General features: G+C 44.2%; 1 protein-coding gene across 1 annotated transcript in view; it reads right to left on the bottom strand.

Annotated features, from left to right (window-relative positions):
- Positions 1 to 8914: 8914 nt before the first annotated feature.
- The window catches only part of MAD1L1 (mitotic arrest deficient 1 like 1), a 941076-nt gene continuing 932410 nt past the window's right edge, over positions 8915 to 17580 (bottom strand). Inside the window, exon 19 of the mRNA XM_044659988.1 lies at positions 8915 to 9973. Coding sequence (XP_044515923.1) covers positions 9815 to 9973 — 159 coding nt within the window. The 3' untranslated portion in view covers positions 8915 to 9814. The remainder of the gene's footprint in view (positions 9974 to 17580) is intronic.

The raw sequence follows: 17580 nt of genomic DNA, 5'->3' as shown, positions 1-17580 counted from the left end.
GAAGGAAGGAAGGAAGGAAAGAAAGAAGGAAGGAAGGAAGAAAAAGAAAGTTTTCAGTTTAGCGAAGGCAGGTGAATACATTTGTAGCAATGGCCACTTTGGTAGGACCAGGGTATGGATAGGTCCAGTTTGGGTGAGGTACTATTTGGGGTTTGGTCCAGCTTAAAAATTCCTGGGGAGAAGGTAGCAGGTGGGATGCAGAAGGATGTAGGAGATGTGAGAGAGAAACAAAAACAAATTTTAATTAAGTCAAAATTCTGCCTCAGGCTGGCCCTGATTCCAAGAACTATTAGTCAATCAGTCAACAAATATTTATTAAGCATGCTAGGCATTATGCTAGGTGCTGGGGCTATAAGTGCAAGGAATTAAATAATTCCTCCTTCTAAAGAACTTACAATCTTTTAGGGGTAGACAACATATAAAAGCACACTGCACAAATAACTATAAATATGTTCAGAGTAAATATAAATTTGCTCCAGAGAGAGGGTGCTAGCCCTTGGGGAGATCGGGAAAAGCTTCATCCAGAAGATGGTACTTGATACTGGGTCATAATGGAAGAAGTTGCTATCAGACCAAGGGAGGGAGGGAGGGCATTCCAGACAGGTGGGTGGCCAAGGCAAAGGCACAGTGTGGTGGGTGTTGGAGGAACAGAGAGGTCAACTTGGCTGGATCACAGAATGTGGGAAGGGGTGTTTAATGAGGTTGGGAAGGTAGGTTGGAACTAGATTGTGTAGAAATTTAATCTCCTCCCAAACAGAGGGGGTTTATAGTTTCTCTTAGCAGCAACAGGAAGCTATTAGAGTTGATTGAGTAAGGGAGTCACAGGGGCCCATTAGTGTTAAGGAAAATTTGGAAGCAGTGGGCCAAGGATGGGGTGGAGAGGTGAAAACTTGAGGCAGAGGGACCAATTAGGAGGTTATTGCAATAGCCTGGGCAAAAGGTGGTGCGAGCCTGAATTAAGATGGTATAGCTGTGTGATAAGAGAGAAGGGGTAGAATGTGAGAGATTTGAAAATAGAAATAGGAGGATCTGGCAACTGATGTAGGGCAGCTGGGTGGTGCAGTGGATAGAGTACCAGACCTGAAATCTGGATTCAGACACTTACTAGCTGTGTTACCTTGAGAAAGTCACTTAACCCAGTTTGCCTCAGTTTCTTCATTTGTAAAATGAACTGGAGAAGGAAGTGATAAACCGCTTCAATATTTTTGACAAGAAAACCCCAAATGGGATCACAGGAAAAAGTTGGACACAACTGAAAAATGACTGAACAGAACAGAATGATAGAGAATAAAGAGTCCAGGATAAAGTGGAGGCTACAAACCTGGGAGACTAGCAAGATGAGGGTGCCTCTATCTCCTTCCTCATTGACTTCCTTTCTTCAGCTACATTTTGGGTTAAACTGTTGGTATGTTGGTGTGGGAACCTTATTGTTTCCCTGGGTAGATGTGTCCAGAGTTCTAAAGGGCAGACTTTAAAAAATAGGAGTTTGGGATTTAATTCATTTCAGCAAACATTTATTAAAGAGCTTCAGACTAGATGCTGGGGACACTAGGATGAAAAATGTCATAGTCCTCGCCTTCAAGGAGCTTGGTGGGAGAACAAGGCAGGGACACAAATAACTATAACACAAATGAGAAAATGATTTAGTGAATAGGGGAGGTCAGAGTGATTGGAAAGATTCAAGGAAGCAGGACTCTCTAGTTGAGGGCACCAGGGATGTGGTGGACCTTGAGTTGGGTGTTGAAAGACAGGTAAAATGTCAATAGGAAGAGATTGTGGGGATCTGGGCTATGAATCCATTCCTTGGGGGACAATTTGGGCAACTGTGCAGAAGTAGAGGGGAGGACAAGATAAAGAATGGCGATTACTTAGGTTTGGCTAAGTGTAGGGTGTCTGATTGGAAGGCTGATGAGCATCAGATTGTGAAAAGCCTTGAATGCTAGTATCTGAATTTTATTTGGTAGCCAGTGGGGAGATACTGAAAGTCTGTGAGGATGAATGAATGGTAGGATGAATGAAAGGGGGAACGGTGGTGGATTAGGAAGATTTTGGAGGATGGATTGAGCAGATGGGGGAGAGACTGGAATCAGACATCAATAAGGAGATGTCATAGTCACAGTGAGATATTGAGAGGACCGAAGTAGAACAGTGGTCATAAAGATGGAAAGGAAGGTCAGAAGTGAGAAATATGTGTTCCAAGAATCTTGGCAGGTGATTAGATATGGAGAGAAAGGGATAAAGAAAGAAGGAAAAAGGAGTGTATGTATGTGTGTGTGTCTCTATGAAGATAACTAGTAGTAGTAGTACCAGGAAAGTGGCACCTTCTTCACTCTATGATAGTGATGTTGAACCTTTTAGAGACCAAGTGCCCAAACTGCACCCTCATGCAGCATGTGAGCTATCTCTTTACCCAAGACAGGGGAGGGAGGAAGTACTTCCATTGGGTTGATGGGAAGAGGGGCAGGTGATGAGAGAAATGTCTTCAGGCACAGTGGAGAGGGAAAAGGGAGCAGCCTCCTCTGGCATGCGTGCCATAGGTTTGTCAACATGGCTCTATGATCTTGAAAGACAATGAGGAGCTTTGGAGAACAGATACAGTAGAGATCTAGAGACTTATTTAGGAGTTTGGCAGGTGTGTCTGCCTAAGGTAGGGCATATGGATATTTTCCCCTGTGTCCTGGCAGCAGAGCATGTGGACAGGCTGTCTGGGTCCTCTGTGTGCAGAGAAGTCATCGTAGAAGCTTAGCTCTGCCATTTACTATCTGAGTGACATTGGGTAAGTCAAATAACCTCTCTGAGCCTATTTCATCAAAGTAAAATGAGGGGTGTGTAGATGGAACTTGCTCCCTAGAACTATCTTACCCAGCATCCCATTTGTGTCCTTCCGTTACGTGTTTACGTTACATGCTAACGTAGGGAGGATATATTTTGGTGTAACCCTATCCCTCCCTCTCTCTCTCTTCTTCCCAGAACAGGGCTATGGAGGCTGGGGGGGGGAGAGTTTGGCAGGAAAGTTTACTCACATGGTCATACTTAAGCTTTGTGCTTTTATTTTTTGTTTCTTCTACTTCAAGTGATCACTAATACATCTTATAAAACGGAATACTTGGAGTTATTGATATTAATTTCAATCTTACAGGGGGTTGGACTTCAGACGACTATTCAGGTCCCTTTCCCCACTAAGGCTGTGATCCTGAGATCATTGAGATTTGAGACTTGAATACTGCATGGATGATGGTCCATTGCCTGATCTTACTGTCACACAGGGAGAGGTGATAGAACAGATGGCCTCTGAATGAGATGCTGGTCTAGCTCCTCTCAGGGTCTTGAGAAGTCGGCTCAGGAATAGTCAAGATGCCTAACTTTCGAGTGACAACAGAACCTCTCTGGACCCTGCATGTTGGGTCACTACTTGCTGCCAGTGTCATGATGCCAAGCATAACTTGAGGTCATTATTGCCACCTTTTCATCCTAGAAAGGGTAAAATTTGCTGAGTGTAGCCCCATAAATGTCCAAGTGGCCTCTGTGAGAGTGGGAACCTTCTGAGTCTTCATTCATTCACTCAGTCACTCAGATGCTGGGAATACAAAGATGAAGATGAAAACTTTCCTTGCCTTTAAAGAGTTTCTATTCCATTGAGGGAAGAAAGGAAACAATAAGTTCGTAGGCAGGTAAATGTAATACAGAATAGTAATGGGGACGACAGTAACAACGAGGAAGATCAGGAAAAGGAGGCCTCAGTCGAGATGACCCTTGAAGGAAGCTAGGTGGACCCAAATTCGAGTTCTTTCTAGGATATTTACTAGCTGTTAGACTCTGGCAACAGGGCAGCTAGGATGTGCAATGGATAGAGTGCCAGGCTTGGAGTCAGGAAGACATCTTCCTGGGTTCAAATTGGGCATCAAACACTTCTTACCTGTGTGACCCATGGTTAAGTGTGTCATATAACCCTGTAGAAGTGAGCTGGAGAAGGAAATGGCAAACCATTCCAGTATCTTTGCCAAAAAAACCCCAAATGGGGTCATGAAGAGTTGGACATGGCTGGAAAAACAATTGAAAAACAAAATCACCCTGGAAATGTCACTTCTCTGTGATTTAGTTTCTCCAATTGTAAAAAATTAGAGGCAGTTAGGTGATTCAGAGGATAGAGCCATGTCTGAAGATGGGTTATCCTGGGTTCAAATTTGACCTCAGACATGTCCTAGCTGTGTGACCCTGGGTAAGTCACTTGACCTCCATTGCATAGCCCTCATTGCTCTTCTGCCTTGGAACTGATACTTGTATCAATTTAAAGACAGAGGTTAAGGGTTAATCATTAATTAACTAATTAAAAGTTAAAGGGTTGGAGCTGATGATTTCTAAGGTTCCTTCCACGTAGCTTTAAATCTATGATTTTATAACAGGAGGAGGAAAGGGAAAGCATTCCAGGCCTGTGTAAGAACACAGAGGAGGAGATTGTCATATTTGGGGAATAACAAGTAGCATCACTTTGTATTCTGAATACATTTTGTATTATGAAAATGTTTTCTCCCCACAAGAATGTAAGCTCCTTGAGGGTAGATCTTTGTGTCTCCAGTGGCTGAAAACATGCCTACAACGCAGTGGGAACATAATGAATGCTTGCTGAATGTACCAGATTCTTGCCTCCAGAATAAGAAAAATTCAAATTATTCCAAATATCTTTGCTGGCCAGCCACATGGTCAAAATAATCCCTACAAGAGTAGAGTAGGTGTGCTTTATCTTGTTCTACACATCTGTTGAGAATTTAGCAGATTGATCATTGCTAACAATTACCAACAGACCAAAGGAAGGTTCCTGTTTCAAGTTGACTATTTAGCTCATATATGTATTGTTTTGCTTATGGATTTTTCCATAATAATTTTCAAAGGAACCAATTTCGATAAAAATCTGTCCTTCTACTAAAAGACTATGAAGACATACTCTCAACTGGAGTACAGTTCAGTCTGTTTTCCTGAAACAAAATGGTGGCTATTCTTTCTTAATCCTTACCTTCCATCTTAGAATCAATACTGAGTATCGAAATATGGAAAAAGACTTGTACAAAAATAATTAGAGCCACGTTCTTTGTGGTGGCAAAAAATTGGAAAATGATGGGATGCCTTTCAATTGGGGAATGGCTGAACAAATTGTGGTATCTGTTGGTGATGGAAGACTACTGTGTTCAAAGGAATAACGAACTGGAGGAATTCCATGTGACCTGGAAAGACCTCCAGGAAGTGATGCAGAGTGAAAGGAGCAGAACCAGGAGAACATTATACACAGAGACTGATACACTATGGTACAATTGAATGTAATGGACTTCTGTACTAGCACAGCAATGCAATGACTCAGGACAATTCTGAGGGAACGCTAACCACATTCAGAGGAAGAACTGTGGGAGTAGAAATGTAGAAGAAAAATAACTGCTTGAACACATAGGTTGATGCAGATATGATTTGGGATGTAAACTCTAAATGACCACCCCAGTGCAACTATCAATAATATGGAAATAGGTCTTGATCAATGACACATGAAGGAACCAGAGGAATTACTCTTTGGCTATGGGGGGAAGGGATGGGAAGGAAAGAACATAAATCATGTAATCATGGAAAAAATATTCTAAATCAATTAATTAAACAAAAATTTTCAAAGTGAAAAATAAATACTGGGTATGGATTCTAAGTCAGAAGAATAGTAAGGGCCCTTAGGCAATGGAGGTCAAGTGACTTGCCTAGGGTCACACAGCTAGGAAGTGTCTGAGTCCACATTTGAACCCAGGACCTCCCCTTTCTAGGCATGGCTCTCTGCTCCTTCCATAAACATTTTCAAAGAAACTGACTGATCTTGATAAAAATCTGGCCCCCTACTAAAAGGATATCAAGACATATCCCCCACTGAGGTAGAGTTCAGTCTGTTTTCCTGAAACAAAATGGTGGCCATTATCTTTTCAAATGGGTGTGCCTCTGGTCAGTTTCAACACATTTCAATGGCGTATAGTATGGGGATAATGAGAGAGATGGGACTGAACTGAATGTGGCAGTTTCCAGAACTACTAGTTATGTTACTAATCATGAGATTTAAAAAAAAATAATCAATTGCATATGCTGTCAAAATGGAGCAATGTCAGAATCATCAGTTTGGGAGGTATCTTGACCAATCATTCAGCCCATCTCCATGCTTCTATGGTACTTGTCCATTATATCCTGTCAATGTTAGTCCTGGGGGTCTGCTTCTTTATCTACCAACAAGTCTCCATTATCCAGGCTAGTGGAGGGGAACTTTAGCAACAGAAATATGAAATGATGGATGATGCACCTGGGAGTTCTCCGTAGCATCTGAATCCCAGAAATAGAGGTCACCTAACCAGAGAGCTGGAGCCTGGAAAAAGCAGCCTCGCTGTGGATTCTGACGGCCCTCCTCCTTTGGCTCTTGTTCTCCATTTACCTTTCACCGTCACCAGAAAGGCAAACACAGACTCCTTGATCAGTAGGAAGAACTGTGGACCCTTTGAAGCAGTCCTCAGGAAAGGATGCCGCTTCCACAACTGCTGCTGTTTGGAGGGTGCTGGCCAAGGGTTCTCCGAGTCTCCTGAGAATGGAGCAAGAGGCCGAAAGGAAAGATTGTTGACCTGCGATGGGATGGCAGCTCGGTCCAGGAGCGGATGTCCCCTGGACCCGTTAGGAGGACACGTGTACTCAATTTCCCAACAGGGTTGAAGCGGCTTGAAGTCTGAGTCCGGGATTCCAAGGGATATTGGTAGAGAACAGAGATGGGATGCTCTGCCCACTGCCCTGAGTGGCAGAAGCAAAGGACCCACAATACTCTGCAAAGAGCTCTTTTAGGAGCATGAGCATCTGTGAGAAAAGGTGGTACTTGGTCAGCTCCGGCATTTCAAACTCTCTGAATATCCACACAACCATGATTTTTTTTCTTCTAAACTCTTACCTTCTGTCTTGGAGTGATACTAAGTATTGGTTCCAAGGCAGAAGAGTGGTAAAGGCTAGGCAATGGGGGTTAAGTGCCTGGCCCAGGGTCACTCAGCTAGGAAGAGCCCGAGGCAGATTTGAACCCTGGACCCCCTGTCTGCAGACCTGGCGCTCCATCTACTGTGTTAACCAGTTGCCCCACCACCCTGATTTAATCTTTCTCCAATTGTCCAAGGCGTCCCCAGAGATCTGGAGGGCTGTTTCTTCTCTAAGTGCTCGGGGGAGCCCACCTAGTAAGCAGATGTTTAAGCATTCGCCTCTTGTCGGCTCCCAGTCGCTCTAGGTCCCTTCCCCCTGACCTGCCAAGATAGTGGGCTTATGGTAAACATATTAATTAATTACTTGAGCTCTCCAGTGAAGAGCCGGGGAGACAGAGCCCCTCTCCCTGCCTCGTACTGTTATCGTGCCAGCGAAGAAATCGAGTGCGGCTGACGTCACGACTCATTTTCTCCATGACTGACGATGGCGGCCCAGCGTGCCACCCTGTGCATATGAATCAGGCAATGTTCCTGCGGCATCAAATGCCAACCAATCCATCTTGTGCCTGGACGCCTGTAAATGGCAAAGCTAACTTTCCTTGCTCGTCCGCCGTATTTCCTTGAGGCCCCGGGCCCGGGTGAACCACAACTGCCCCTCCATTCAAACCCTTCTGGTGGACGGCGGGACCGTGAGCCGCTGGGGAGTCCCCCCAGCTCCTGTTCCCCGGACTCTGTCGTCCACCCCCAAAACGAGATGTTGGGGAGCCTTTAACTGGAGGGCAAAGAGGAAATTGCCCAATAAGCCGTGATGGGGAGCGGACGCCTGGGGCAAGGAGCTCGGTGGGCAGACCCTGGGGAAAGGAGTGGGAGGGAGGCGCCGTGGCCTGCCATCATGGGGATTTTTCTGATCAGCTGCACAGAGGTTGCCAACCCTAATTAAAAAACAACCTGATTTGGATCCGTGGACGGGGGTGGTTCTATTTCACTGCTTCTTCAGCCTCTCCTCAGTCCTGGCCTTGGGTGCCCAGAAGAAGACGCCGTGCACCAGGCGGATGTTTTTAATGGCTCTCAAGAAGGGGTGGGTGGGGAGAAGGGATTGGGTTTAGGCAGGGAGTGGATCCCGGGGGGCGCCGGCGCTTCTCCCCTCCCCCCCATTCCCTCCTGCAGATTCTACCGGGGACAGAGTTGCTGTGCGCTCTCCTGCCACGTTCTAAGGAAGCAGCTAGAATTAAAAGCCAATCTTGGTGGGATGACAGAAGGCTCTGTGTCTGCGCAAGGAAGAAGCCTATGCACTGGGGTGGGGTGGGGGGGAGCCATCTTCTGGCTGGGAAGGAGCCTTAACCAACCCCGGGGAAATGGGACCTTTGGGGGGGGGTGCTGCTGTGGGGAGCCCTTCCTCCTTGTGGGGGGGAAACACCTTTTTCATGGGAATACCCTTGCTGGTGACTCCGGAGACGCAGTTGGGGTTGGGTATGCGGAATGGGCTGCCTGCTCTGAGTGAAACTATGTTCTGGAGAGAATTGCCTTCCAACACCCCTAGGGATCCACTCACCCCCAAGTACACTGGCCCCACTTGAGATGCTTTTGTTCTTTTTTAAACCCTTCCCTTCCATTTTAGAATCAATACCGTGGATTGTTTTCCAAGGTAGAAGAGCAGTAAGGACTAGGCAATGGGGGTGAAGTGACTTGCCCAGGATCACCCAGCTAGGAAGTGTCTGAGGCTGGATTTGAACCCAGGACCTCTTATATCTGGGCCTCACTCAGAATCCACTGAGCCACCCAGCTGTCCTCTTGAGGTTCAACTACTTATAAAGGCTGTCCCCTCCCCCCCCAAGACTCCCCTATTAGCTGCTATGTTCCAACGACTGCCCATGGATGGAGGAGAAGCAGAAAGCTAAGATGAACACACAGTCTTAGAACACCTGGACAGGAGAGAAGCTGTAGGAGGTGGAAGAAAACTTTATTGTGCAATGATAAACAAATGCTTCAGCAGTAGATAATATTTCCCAGATTCCCAGGCTGGGCTGATGGAGGAGGCAGATCTTGGGGGTAGGGAGGGGTGGGACTGCAGTGATGGGGGTGGCAAAGGCTGGGGTGGGGGGTGGGGGGAATGTCCACAGGGTCCCAGGGCAATCGCTTCACCCCTCAACCTTCTAGATTCTGGCTTGAAGACCAGACGGGATAAAAAACTCCATCTATAAGGCACGCTGAAGTGAGAGGAGGAGACCTGGATAACCACGGATAAGTACTGGATTGGAGGCGATCTTTTACTGGGTCTTGATAAGGTGTCACCTCAAAGAACAAGAAATTAAGGCCCCTGAGGTCACCTGCATTGAGGTGGGTCTGTTCTTGCAAGTGATTTAAGTTTTGGGGGGCTGCTAGTGCCCGTAATGGGGGAGATCCCTGAGGAATGGGCTCATAGATGCCATCAATTAGCTTCTGGGGCTATCACCATCTGTTGGGGCCAAGGAAAACAACCCAGGAAAGAGGATGGAGAAAGAGAGGAGGCCCTGGAGATAGCAGTGTGCACTGTTCTGCGGTAATATCTGGGGAAGCGACAGATGGTGATATGTATATATCAAAAACTAAGGTGACAGGATTAGGTCAAGTCGGACAGGAAAGGATGTTTGGGACATCAGTGAGAGGTGAGACAAATGGGATCTAAAAAAGCAAGGTCACCTGCTCTCTCCTTATCCTTTTCAATAAAATCAATTTGAAAATGGGGGATATTTTAAACCTTTGGAGGGAGTACAATGAGGAGGGGAGTGGAGGGTGGGGGTATGGGTAGGCTAAAGCTCTGTGGCCTCTGGGCTGCTTAAGGCACTGGAATCCCAACAAGGCAGGCTGCCTTAGGTGATTGTCTGGCGGCTGAAGAGGTCAAGGGTCACTGAGCTGAGGAACACAGGGATGCTGTCCTGCTGCAGCAGGTGGAGGTCGATGAGCTCACGGATGGTGCGAGAGAACTCTGTCTCCAGAAGTTGCATCTTGGTTCTTGAGGGGCTGGAGGCCTGCAGGGAAATCGGAAAAGAGAGGAGGGAGCAACAAGGCAAGTAATCAGAATGGGGGGGGGGGAGAAGAAGATAGGAAAGGAAAGGGGAGGAGTAGGGAAGGACGAGAAGGGGAAAGAATAGAAGACAAACAAAAGATGAAGAGATGAAGAGAGAGAACAAGTGGGGGGGAGAAGGCAAAATAGATGGAGAGAGGAGGTAGAGATTGGGCAAGTAGAAGAGAGGAGAGGGGAAGAGAGAAGAGGGAAAAGGGAGATGGGTGATGGAGTCCAGGTGAGGAGGGAATGGATGGAAAGGAGAGGTAAGATGGCAAAGAAGAAATGGGAAGGAAAGGAGCAAAGAGGAAGGACAGGGAGAGTGAGTTTGGAGAAGATGAAGGGGGAAAGGGAAGGGGAGGGAAAAGATGAGAAAACAAGGACAGAGAGGGGAGAGAAGAGACATATTAGTATGCTGGTAAGGTCTCTCCTTCCTCCCAGTTGTGATGGAACACTGCCCTTCCCTCACCGCGGAGTCATCATTTGCGTAGATCACAGCCTAATCAAGGTAGCGGTAACCACTGCCAACCAGGTGTGCAACGTAGAGTCTAATTGGACCATTATTATTAAACTTCTGCATTTCTAGGATCTCTAAACAATCCCCCCCCCCCCTGTGAGCCTCGCCTGTGTAATGAGTTGCCTGGTGGCAGGAAGGGCGTCTAAACTGCCTCAAGAAGGGAAAATGTAGTTTCCAGGGGCTAAAACATTAACAGGTGCCAATCCAGGCAAGAAACACAAATCTGGGCATCCCTGGGGAGGCTGCTTTCCCAGGAAGCAAGGTGCAGTCAAAGGAAATGAAAATCATTTCATAGCCTGTTGGCACTGGGAGGGACCTTGGGGGAATCATTATGCCCATCCTCTTCATTTGTTGGAGGAGAAAGCTGGGACCCAGAATGGGAAAGCGTCTTGCCCAAGGTCACACACTTGTGGTTGGTGGCTGAGCCAGGATCAGGCCTCAGGATTCCTGATGCCCAGGCATCTCCACTTTCCTCTATCCCACACTCAATATACACTTGTTCATTGATTCCTTGTGGTCGCCACTATTGATAAAACCTGGGACTGGTGGTAACTCCACAGATCTGAATGAAGACAGTGACATCCTAGAATGTCCTAGGACAGTGATGGCAAACTAGGCCCGCAGGTCAGATGGGCCCCCTGAAATGTTCTAGTGGGCCTCTGACATTATTCTAATCTGACGAATACAATGAAACTTTAAAAGAGTTGCCTTAGAAACAGACTGACAGATGAGCATTTCCTTTCCTTTGGCCCCCTCTTTAAAAAGTTTGCCCATCACTGGCCTAGGATGTTGTATGCAGCCTAAATGTGGAGGTGAGGGGGAACAGGATTATCTCCATAGCAATCCTATCATCATATGTATGAACATTTATGTCACAAGACATCAAAAAACACAGATTTTCTTCCCTTTTAGAGGAATGGATCCTAATAAAACTTCTAGTTCTCTCTTTGGCAATACCTTCCAAAGTCTTCAACCTGGCATTCTAGTACTGCTGCAATCTGACCCACACGTACTTTTCTAGACTTCTTTTACCCCTTCTCTTCATAAACTCTAAGCCCCTGCCATATTATTATTACTAGTTACTATTCTCTAAACAAGTGTATGATTTTCCACTTCTGGGCCATTGCCCACCCTTTCTTATCTCCATTGTGGCTGAGTGGAAAAAGCACTGGATTTGAAGTCAGAGGGACTGAGTTAAAATCCTTAATGCTGGGTAAGACATTTAACTTCCCTGGTACAGGTTTCCCTATATGTAAAACAAAGGAGTTTGACTATATCTCTAAGTACCCTTTGGCTTTAAATCCTTTTTTTCATCTCTTAATTTCTTTCTGAGTATCAATTCTAGGACAGAAGAATAGCAAGGGCTAGGCAATTAGGGTTATGTGACTTGCCTAGGGTCATACAGGAAATATCTAAGGTCATATTTGAACCCAGGATCTTCCATCTCTAGGCCTGGCTCTCTATCCACCTGGCTGCCTCTTGGCTTTACATCTAATGAGCCTTTGATTCTGAGATCTTATGATGACCCACACTTTGAGGCGCACATCAAATGACCCCTCTTCTATGAAGCTTTCCTTGATGTTTCAGGGGTAAGTAGTTTCTCCATATTCTGTAGAACTTTGGCACTTTGTATCTCACTAAGACACTCATTTAATTCTACCTCATATTACGGTTATTTTTAAAAAAGTATTTCTTTATCTCCCCTCCTATGCTGCAAGAATCCTGGGAGATAAGGAAGGTAGGACTCAGGGAGGTCCTGAGATAGTCACTAGTTATAGTTGGTAGTTCTTTGCCCCAGGCACTCATGATAGGTGAAAGTAAACAGCAGTTTAGGATTAGAGACAAAAAATGAGGAGAGTTCCAAATTAGGGTGAGAGTAATAAAGACTCAAGTCACCAACAACCTACAGTTTCATAAACTCTCTTTGGAGCATCCTACCTGATAGGAGGGTATCTAATGTACTAGAGCTTTCTCTTCCTTGCCTTCTTTGAAGGCAGGCATCCTATTCCAATGGTCCTTACATTTCATCAATTTGAATGCGCCCAGTTAAAACAATGCTGAGTACCACCTCACACCTATCAGATTGGCCAATAGGGCAGTAAAGGAAAGCGGTAAATGTGGGAGGGGATGTGGCACAATTGGAACACTAACGTATCATTGCTGGAGTTGTGAACTGATCCAACCATTCCAGAGGGCAATTTGGAACTATACCCAAAGGGTTATAAAACTCTGCATACCCTTTGATCTGGCAATACCACTACTGGGTCTATATCCCAAAGAGATAATAAAAAAGGGGGAAGGACCTACTTGTACAAAAATATTTATAGCAGCTCTTTCTGTAGTGGCAAAGAATTAGAAATTGAGGGGATGTCCATCAATTGGGGAATGGATGAACAAATTGTGATACGTGTTGGTGATGGAATACTACTGTGCTATAAGAAATGATAAGCAAGATCGTTTCAGAAAAAGCTGGAAAGATCTGCAGGAACTGATGCAGAGTGGAATAAGCAGAACTGGGGGAACATCGTACACAGTAACAGCAATATTTTACGATGATATCTGTGAGTACTTGGCTACTCTCTGCAATGCAACGATCTGGGATAATTCTGAAACTTATGACAGGAAATGCTCTCCATCTCCAGAGAAAGAACTGTTGGAGTCGTCTTTCACATCAGTGTATTTAGGGTTTTATTTGGGGGTTTTGGCTATGTATGAGTGTGCTTTTACAACAATGACCAACATGGAAGTGTTTTTTGCACGACAATAAAAATTAAAATTAAAAAATTTGAATTTGGCCTCCAATGATTGCAACTCATTTATCCCTGCTCACATTGCATGGCTATTTGTCTCTGTCCTCTCAAAAGTTCCTTATAGGTGGTTCAACTAATGTTTTGACATGAAGATGTCAGCTGAGCACTCAGATTGTCCACCTTGCCACATGACAAGTCCATTTTTTCTTTCCATCCTACAGTTCTTTTATGACATTCATTTATTCTTTTTCTTTGAAGTTCTATCTTTGTTACATTGCTCATATCCATGTCTCTTCAATGCCCTTTGTGTGACATGCATTTTTAATTCTTTCTTTCTTTTTAGCATTTTATTTTCCCAATTATATGTAATAATTTTCAATGTGTTTTCTGAAGTTATAAGATCTAAGTTGTCTCTGTTCCTTCTCTCCCCCTTCCCAGAAATGGCAAGTAATTTGATCTGGCTTATACATGTGTTATCATGCAAAACATACTTCCATATTGATCATTGTTATAAGGGAAAACTCATATAAAACCAAAATCTCAAAATAGAAACAAATAAACTAAAGTGAAAAAGTGTATGCTTTGACCTGCATCTGACTCCCAACAGTTTTTTCTTTGGAGGTGGAGAGCGTTCTTTGTCATAAGTCCTTCAGAATTGTCCTGAATCATTGGATTGCTGAAAACAGCTAAATCTTTCAAAGTTGATCATCCCACAATATTGCTGTTATACCACAATGCTCTCCTGGTTCTGCTAATTTCACTCTGCATCAGTGCATGTTAGTCTTTCCAGTTCTTTTTGAAACCATTTTGTTAATCATTTCTTATAGTACAATAGTATTTCATCACCATCATATATTACAATTTGTCCAGCCATTCTCCAACTGATGAGCTCATTTTAAATTCTTTCAAACTGCTATGTTCCATGTCTCACAGTCATACAGCACCACTGTTAAAATATCTGTATTGAAAAGATGGGTATTTTCTCAGAGAAGTTTGGGGTTATTAAAGAAACTAGGCAATTTCCTGATCTAGTTCACTTTTCTGGTAAATTCTGGGTCCAAATCATTGACTATTTGGGTGGTTTGTTCCATATGATCAAGTTTTGCACGTGCACACACAAACACAGATAAACAATTATATGGACATACAGGCTGTTGATCCAACTTCATATCATAATCTAGGATAGAGATATTTTTAACCACTTGGTCTTTCTTGTGTGGATGGTTAGGCCAAATTCTTTTGAGTAGTTATTCTAAGAGGCTCTGAAATGTTCCAAAACTTGATCCAACTAGAACAACATCATCTGCAGAGATGAGCATCTAGGGGATCTCATCATCCATAAGGAATCTCTCTTTAGTTTAGACCCTACGTTTTCCATTATGGTGGTAAATATGTTTAGCAAACGTCATATGCCAACTTAGGCCTCTTATGATTTTTGTGATCACAGAGTGCATTGTTGAATATGGTTATCTCTCTTATGTTTTTTCATGGAATATTTAGTGAATTTGACATAGGGAGACACTTTGTTGAAAGAAGTTCTTCAAGATAACATTTTTCTCTACCTAATTGAATACCTTTTTGGTAAATGGCAACCAACAATCTCATGTTCTCTATGCCTTTTAATCAATTTACATGATGGTACATTGTTTGCAAAAGTCTTCTTGTTTTCCACTAATATCCCTCGTTGAAGACACCATAATATGTGTGTAGGTGGGGTTCAAGAAATTTTTGGATAGAAACAAAAGAAGATATCTATGTCTAATGGCTTTGGTTGTTCTTGTATAGTATTCAGATTGTCTATTTTTCCTCATGCCTTTGATAACATTTCTCTCTTTCGTATGCCTTATGATTGATCCCTCAATGTCCTTACAACTGTATCATCTCCAGCGTGGATCGCCTTTACATCATCAGTTGGTCTAATCTAAATGATTTCCCCATTTTTCTTTTCCTTAGTCCTGTTTTTACCACTTCTACAAATGCATCTGGGACTGTGATTTCAGAGTCCAAGTGGGGTAGCTCCTACTATCGATGGTGAAAACTGTTATAAAAATATTTGCAGATCTTTTCTACTTTTTTCTTGGTTGTGGACCTCCTTTCATTTTAATTCCTAAATGACTATCCTAGTTGTCTATCTTGCTAAGCTTTCTTTAAAGGAGCTTTAACTTGTATTTTGTCTGTGTTTTATAAAGCAAAGTTCTTCATCGTCTTCTATTATCTTTCTTCACAAGATTTTACAAACAATTTAATATTCCAAACTGGTATTGCTTTTGGCTGCCCTCTCTCTGGTTGGCAAAGATGTTAAGTGTTTGTTGAGAGTAGCTTTTTAGGATATTCGGTCACCTTGTTATAACAATTATACTTACACTGATTAAACTTTTGTACAAAATTATTTTAATTGATGTTGATGTCATTTTTGCTGTCTTCTGCCCATTTTTCATTGCTAATAAATTGTTTAAATAGGTCAGGCTTGAATTAACACTTTTAAGTCCTATAGTTTTCTCTTTATTATTTTTTTTCTTCTATCTTTATACTAGTCTAGAGGTAGGAAGGATTCACAGGTCATAGACAATGTTTTCATGGGTTCATAGTGACACCCCCTTTCTCTTCTTTTTCAACCCTTACCTTCTAAAAGAAGTATTGATTCTAAGACAGAAGACCATTAAGGGCTAGGCACCTGGGGTTAAAGTGACTGGCCCAGAGTCAAAAGCTAGGAAGTGCCCGAGGCCAGATTGAACCCCTTTTCTCCTGGCTCTAGGCCTCATCCTCTATCTACTGTACTACCTAGCTGCCCCTTCTTTTTTCCTTAATATACTTTAGTCACCTCCCCACTGAACTCTTACAGGAAGTTCCTTGAGAGGAACCAAAGGATCACAGATTTGGAGCTGGAGTGAGCCCTGCTGATCTCTGAAGGCAGTTTGAGCAAAATGGCATTCAGAGGGGTTGAGTTCTTGTCCATGAATGTATGTAAGAGAGGCAGACTTTGAACCAAGATCTCATTGAGTTAAAATCCCATCCTCTTGTCTCTATTTCCTAGCTTTCCCCTTACTGCAATGTGATACAAAGTAATAAAGCTCTGTGACCATAGACAAGTTAATTTAATTCTCTGGGCCTCCATTTCCTCCAGTGGAAAATGAAGGGGCTCAACCAGAGGTCCCCTCCAGTCCCATTTTGATCTAGGTGTATGACTCCGATGCAGCGCTGCACCTGACCCCTAGCAGGAGTTAAGTGACTTGCCCAGGGTCACTTGGTGGGACGTGCCTGAGGCCAGATTCGAACTTCAGAACTGGAAGGGATCTGAAAGGTCCTCCTACCCATCACAGAGGAGCTCGGGGATCTCCCACCTTCCCAGCCGGTGACTCCCCATCGTACATAGAGGGGACACTCCATAAATGCCGGGGGCCCCTCACACTTCTGCAGCCCGCTGCTCTTACGCCTCCATATCGGAGCTCCGTTTTACAGAGGGATCCCAGAAATTAAATGGCTTGTTCAAGGTCACGTGGAGAGTAAGTGTCCGAGTCTGGATTTATCCACTAATTAAGCGCAGCAGATCTTGGGGTGGCGCTTCTCTGAGGACGCCCAAACCAGGATTCCTGCCTGTGTGGATCATGTTAGCCCATACAAAGGGAAGACCAGGCGATAGGCTCAGCCTGCCAACCGCGTGTCTCCCAGCCCTGGGAGAGGCGGTGTGGGGAGGAGGAGGCGCCCGGAGTCCCCAGGATATGGGGGGTTGGGGGTGGGGTGGGGGAGAACTGCAGCTCTCCGCACCACCACCAGGTGGCACAGTGACCTTGTACAGAAGCCACTCCCCCAAGGCCAAGAATGATGGAATTTGGCCGGAAAGCCTGGAGACTGTGGGGGAGTCCAGGAGACTCTCAGGGGAGGCAGAAAGATAACAAATGTCCAGATTAAGAACCGAATGACCCACTAAAAGTAGTTGCTTAGGAATAAGCTTTTAAGTTCAGTCTACTCGGTTCTTACCCAACCTTTAACAATTGGCTCAAAAACTATTTCTTCCAAGAAGTCTTATTTGATCTTCTCCATCCAAACTTCTTTCTCCAGTGAACTAACACAGCATTTTGTTTGACGGCCTCTTATTATACTTTTATGTCCTCCCTAGTTCCTAGATGCAAACAGGCATTTTCTTCTCTCCTTATGTCCCCAGTGCTCAGCAGTGCCCCGGACCTAGTAGGCATTTTAATTTTTAATGGATCGAAGGTTAAATTTATTCACTTGTCTTAGCTTTATTACTAGATCGCAAACAATTTCATTCTTATTATTGCCCTCCCAGCATTTATTACATTACCT

The sequence above is a fragment of the Gracilinanus agilis genome, chromosome 1, assembly GCF_016433145.1.
Source record: "Gracilinanus agilis isolate LMUSP501 chromosome 1, AgileGrace, whole genome shotgun sequence".
Classification (NCBI taxonomy): domain Eukaryota; kingdom Metazoa; phylum Chordata; class Mammalia; order Didelphimorphia; family Didelphidae; genus Gracilinanus; species Gracilinanus agilis.
This window is presented reverse-complemented; position numbering and strand designations above follow the sequence as displayed.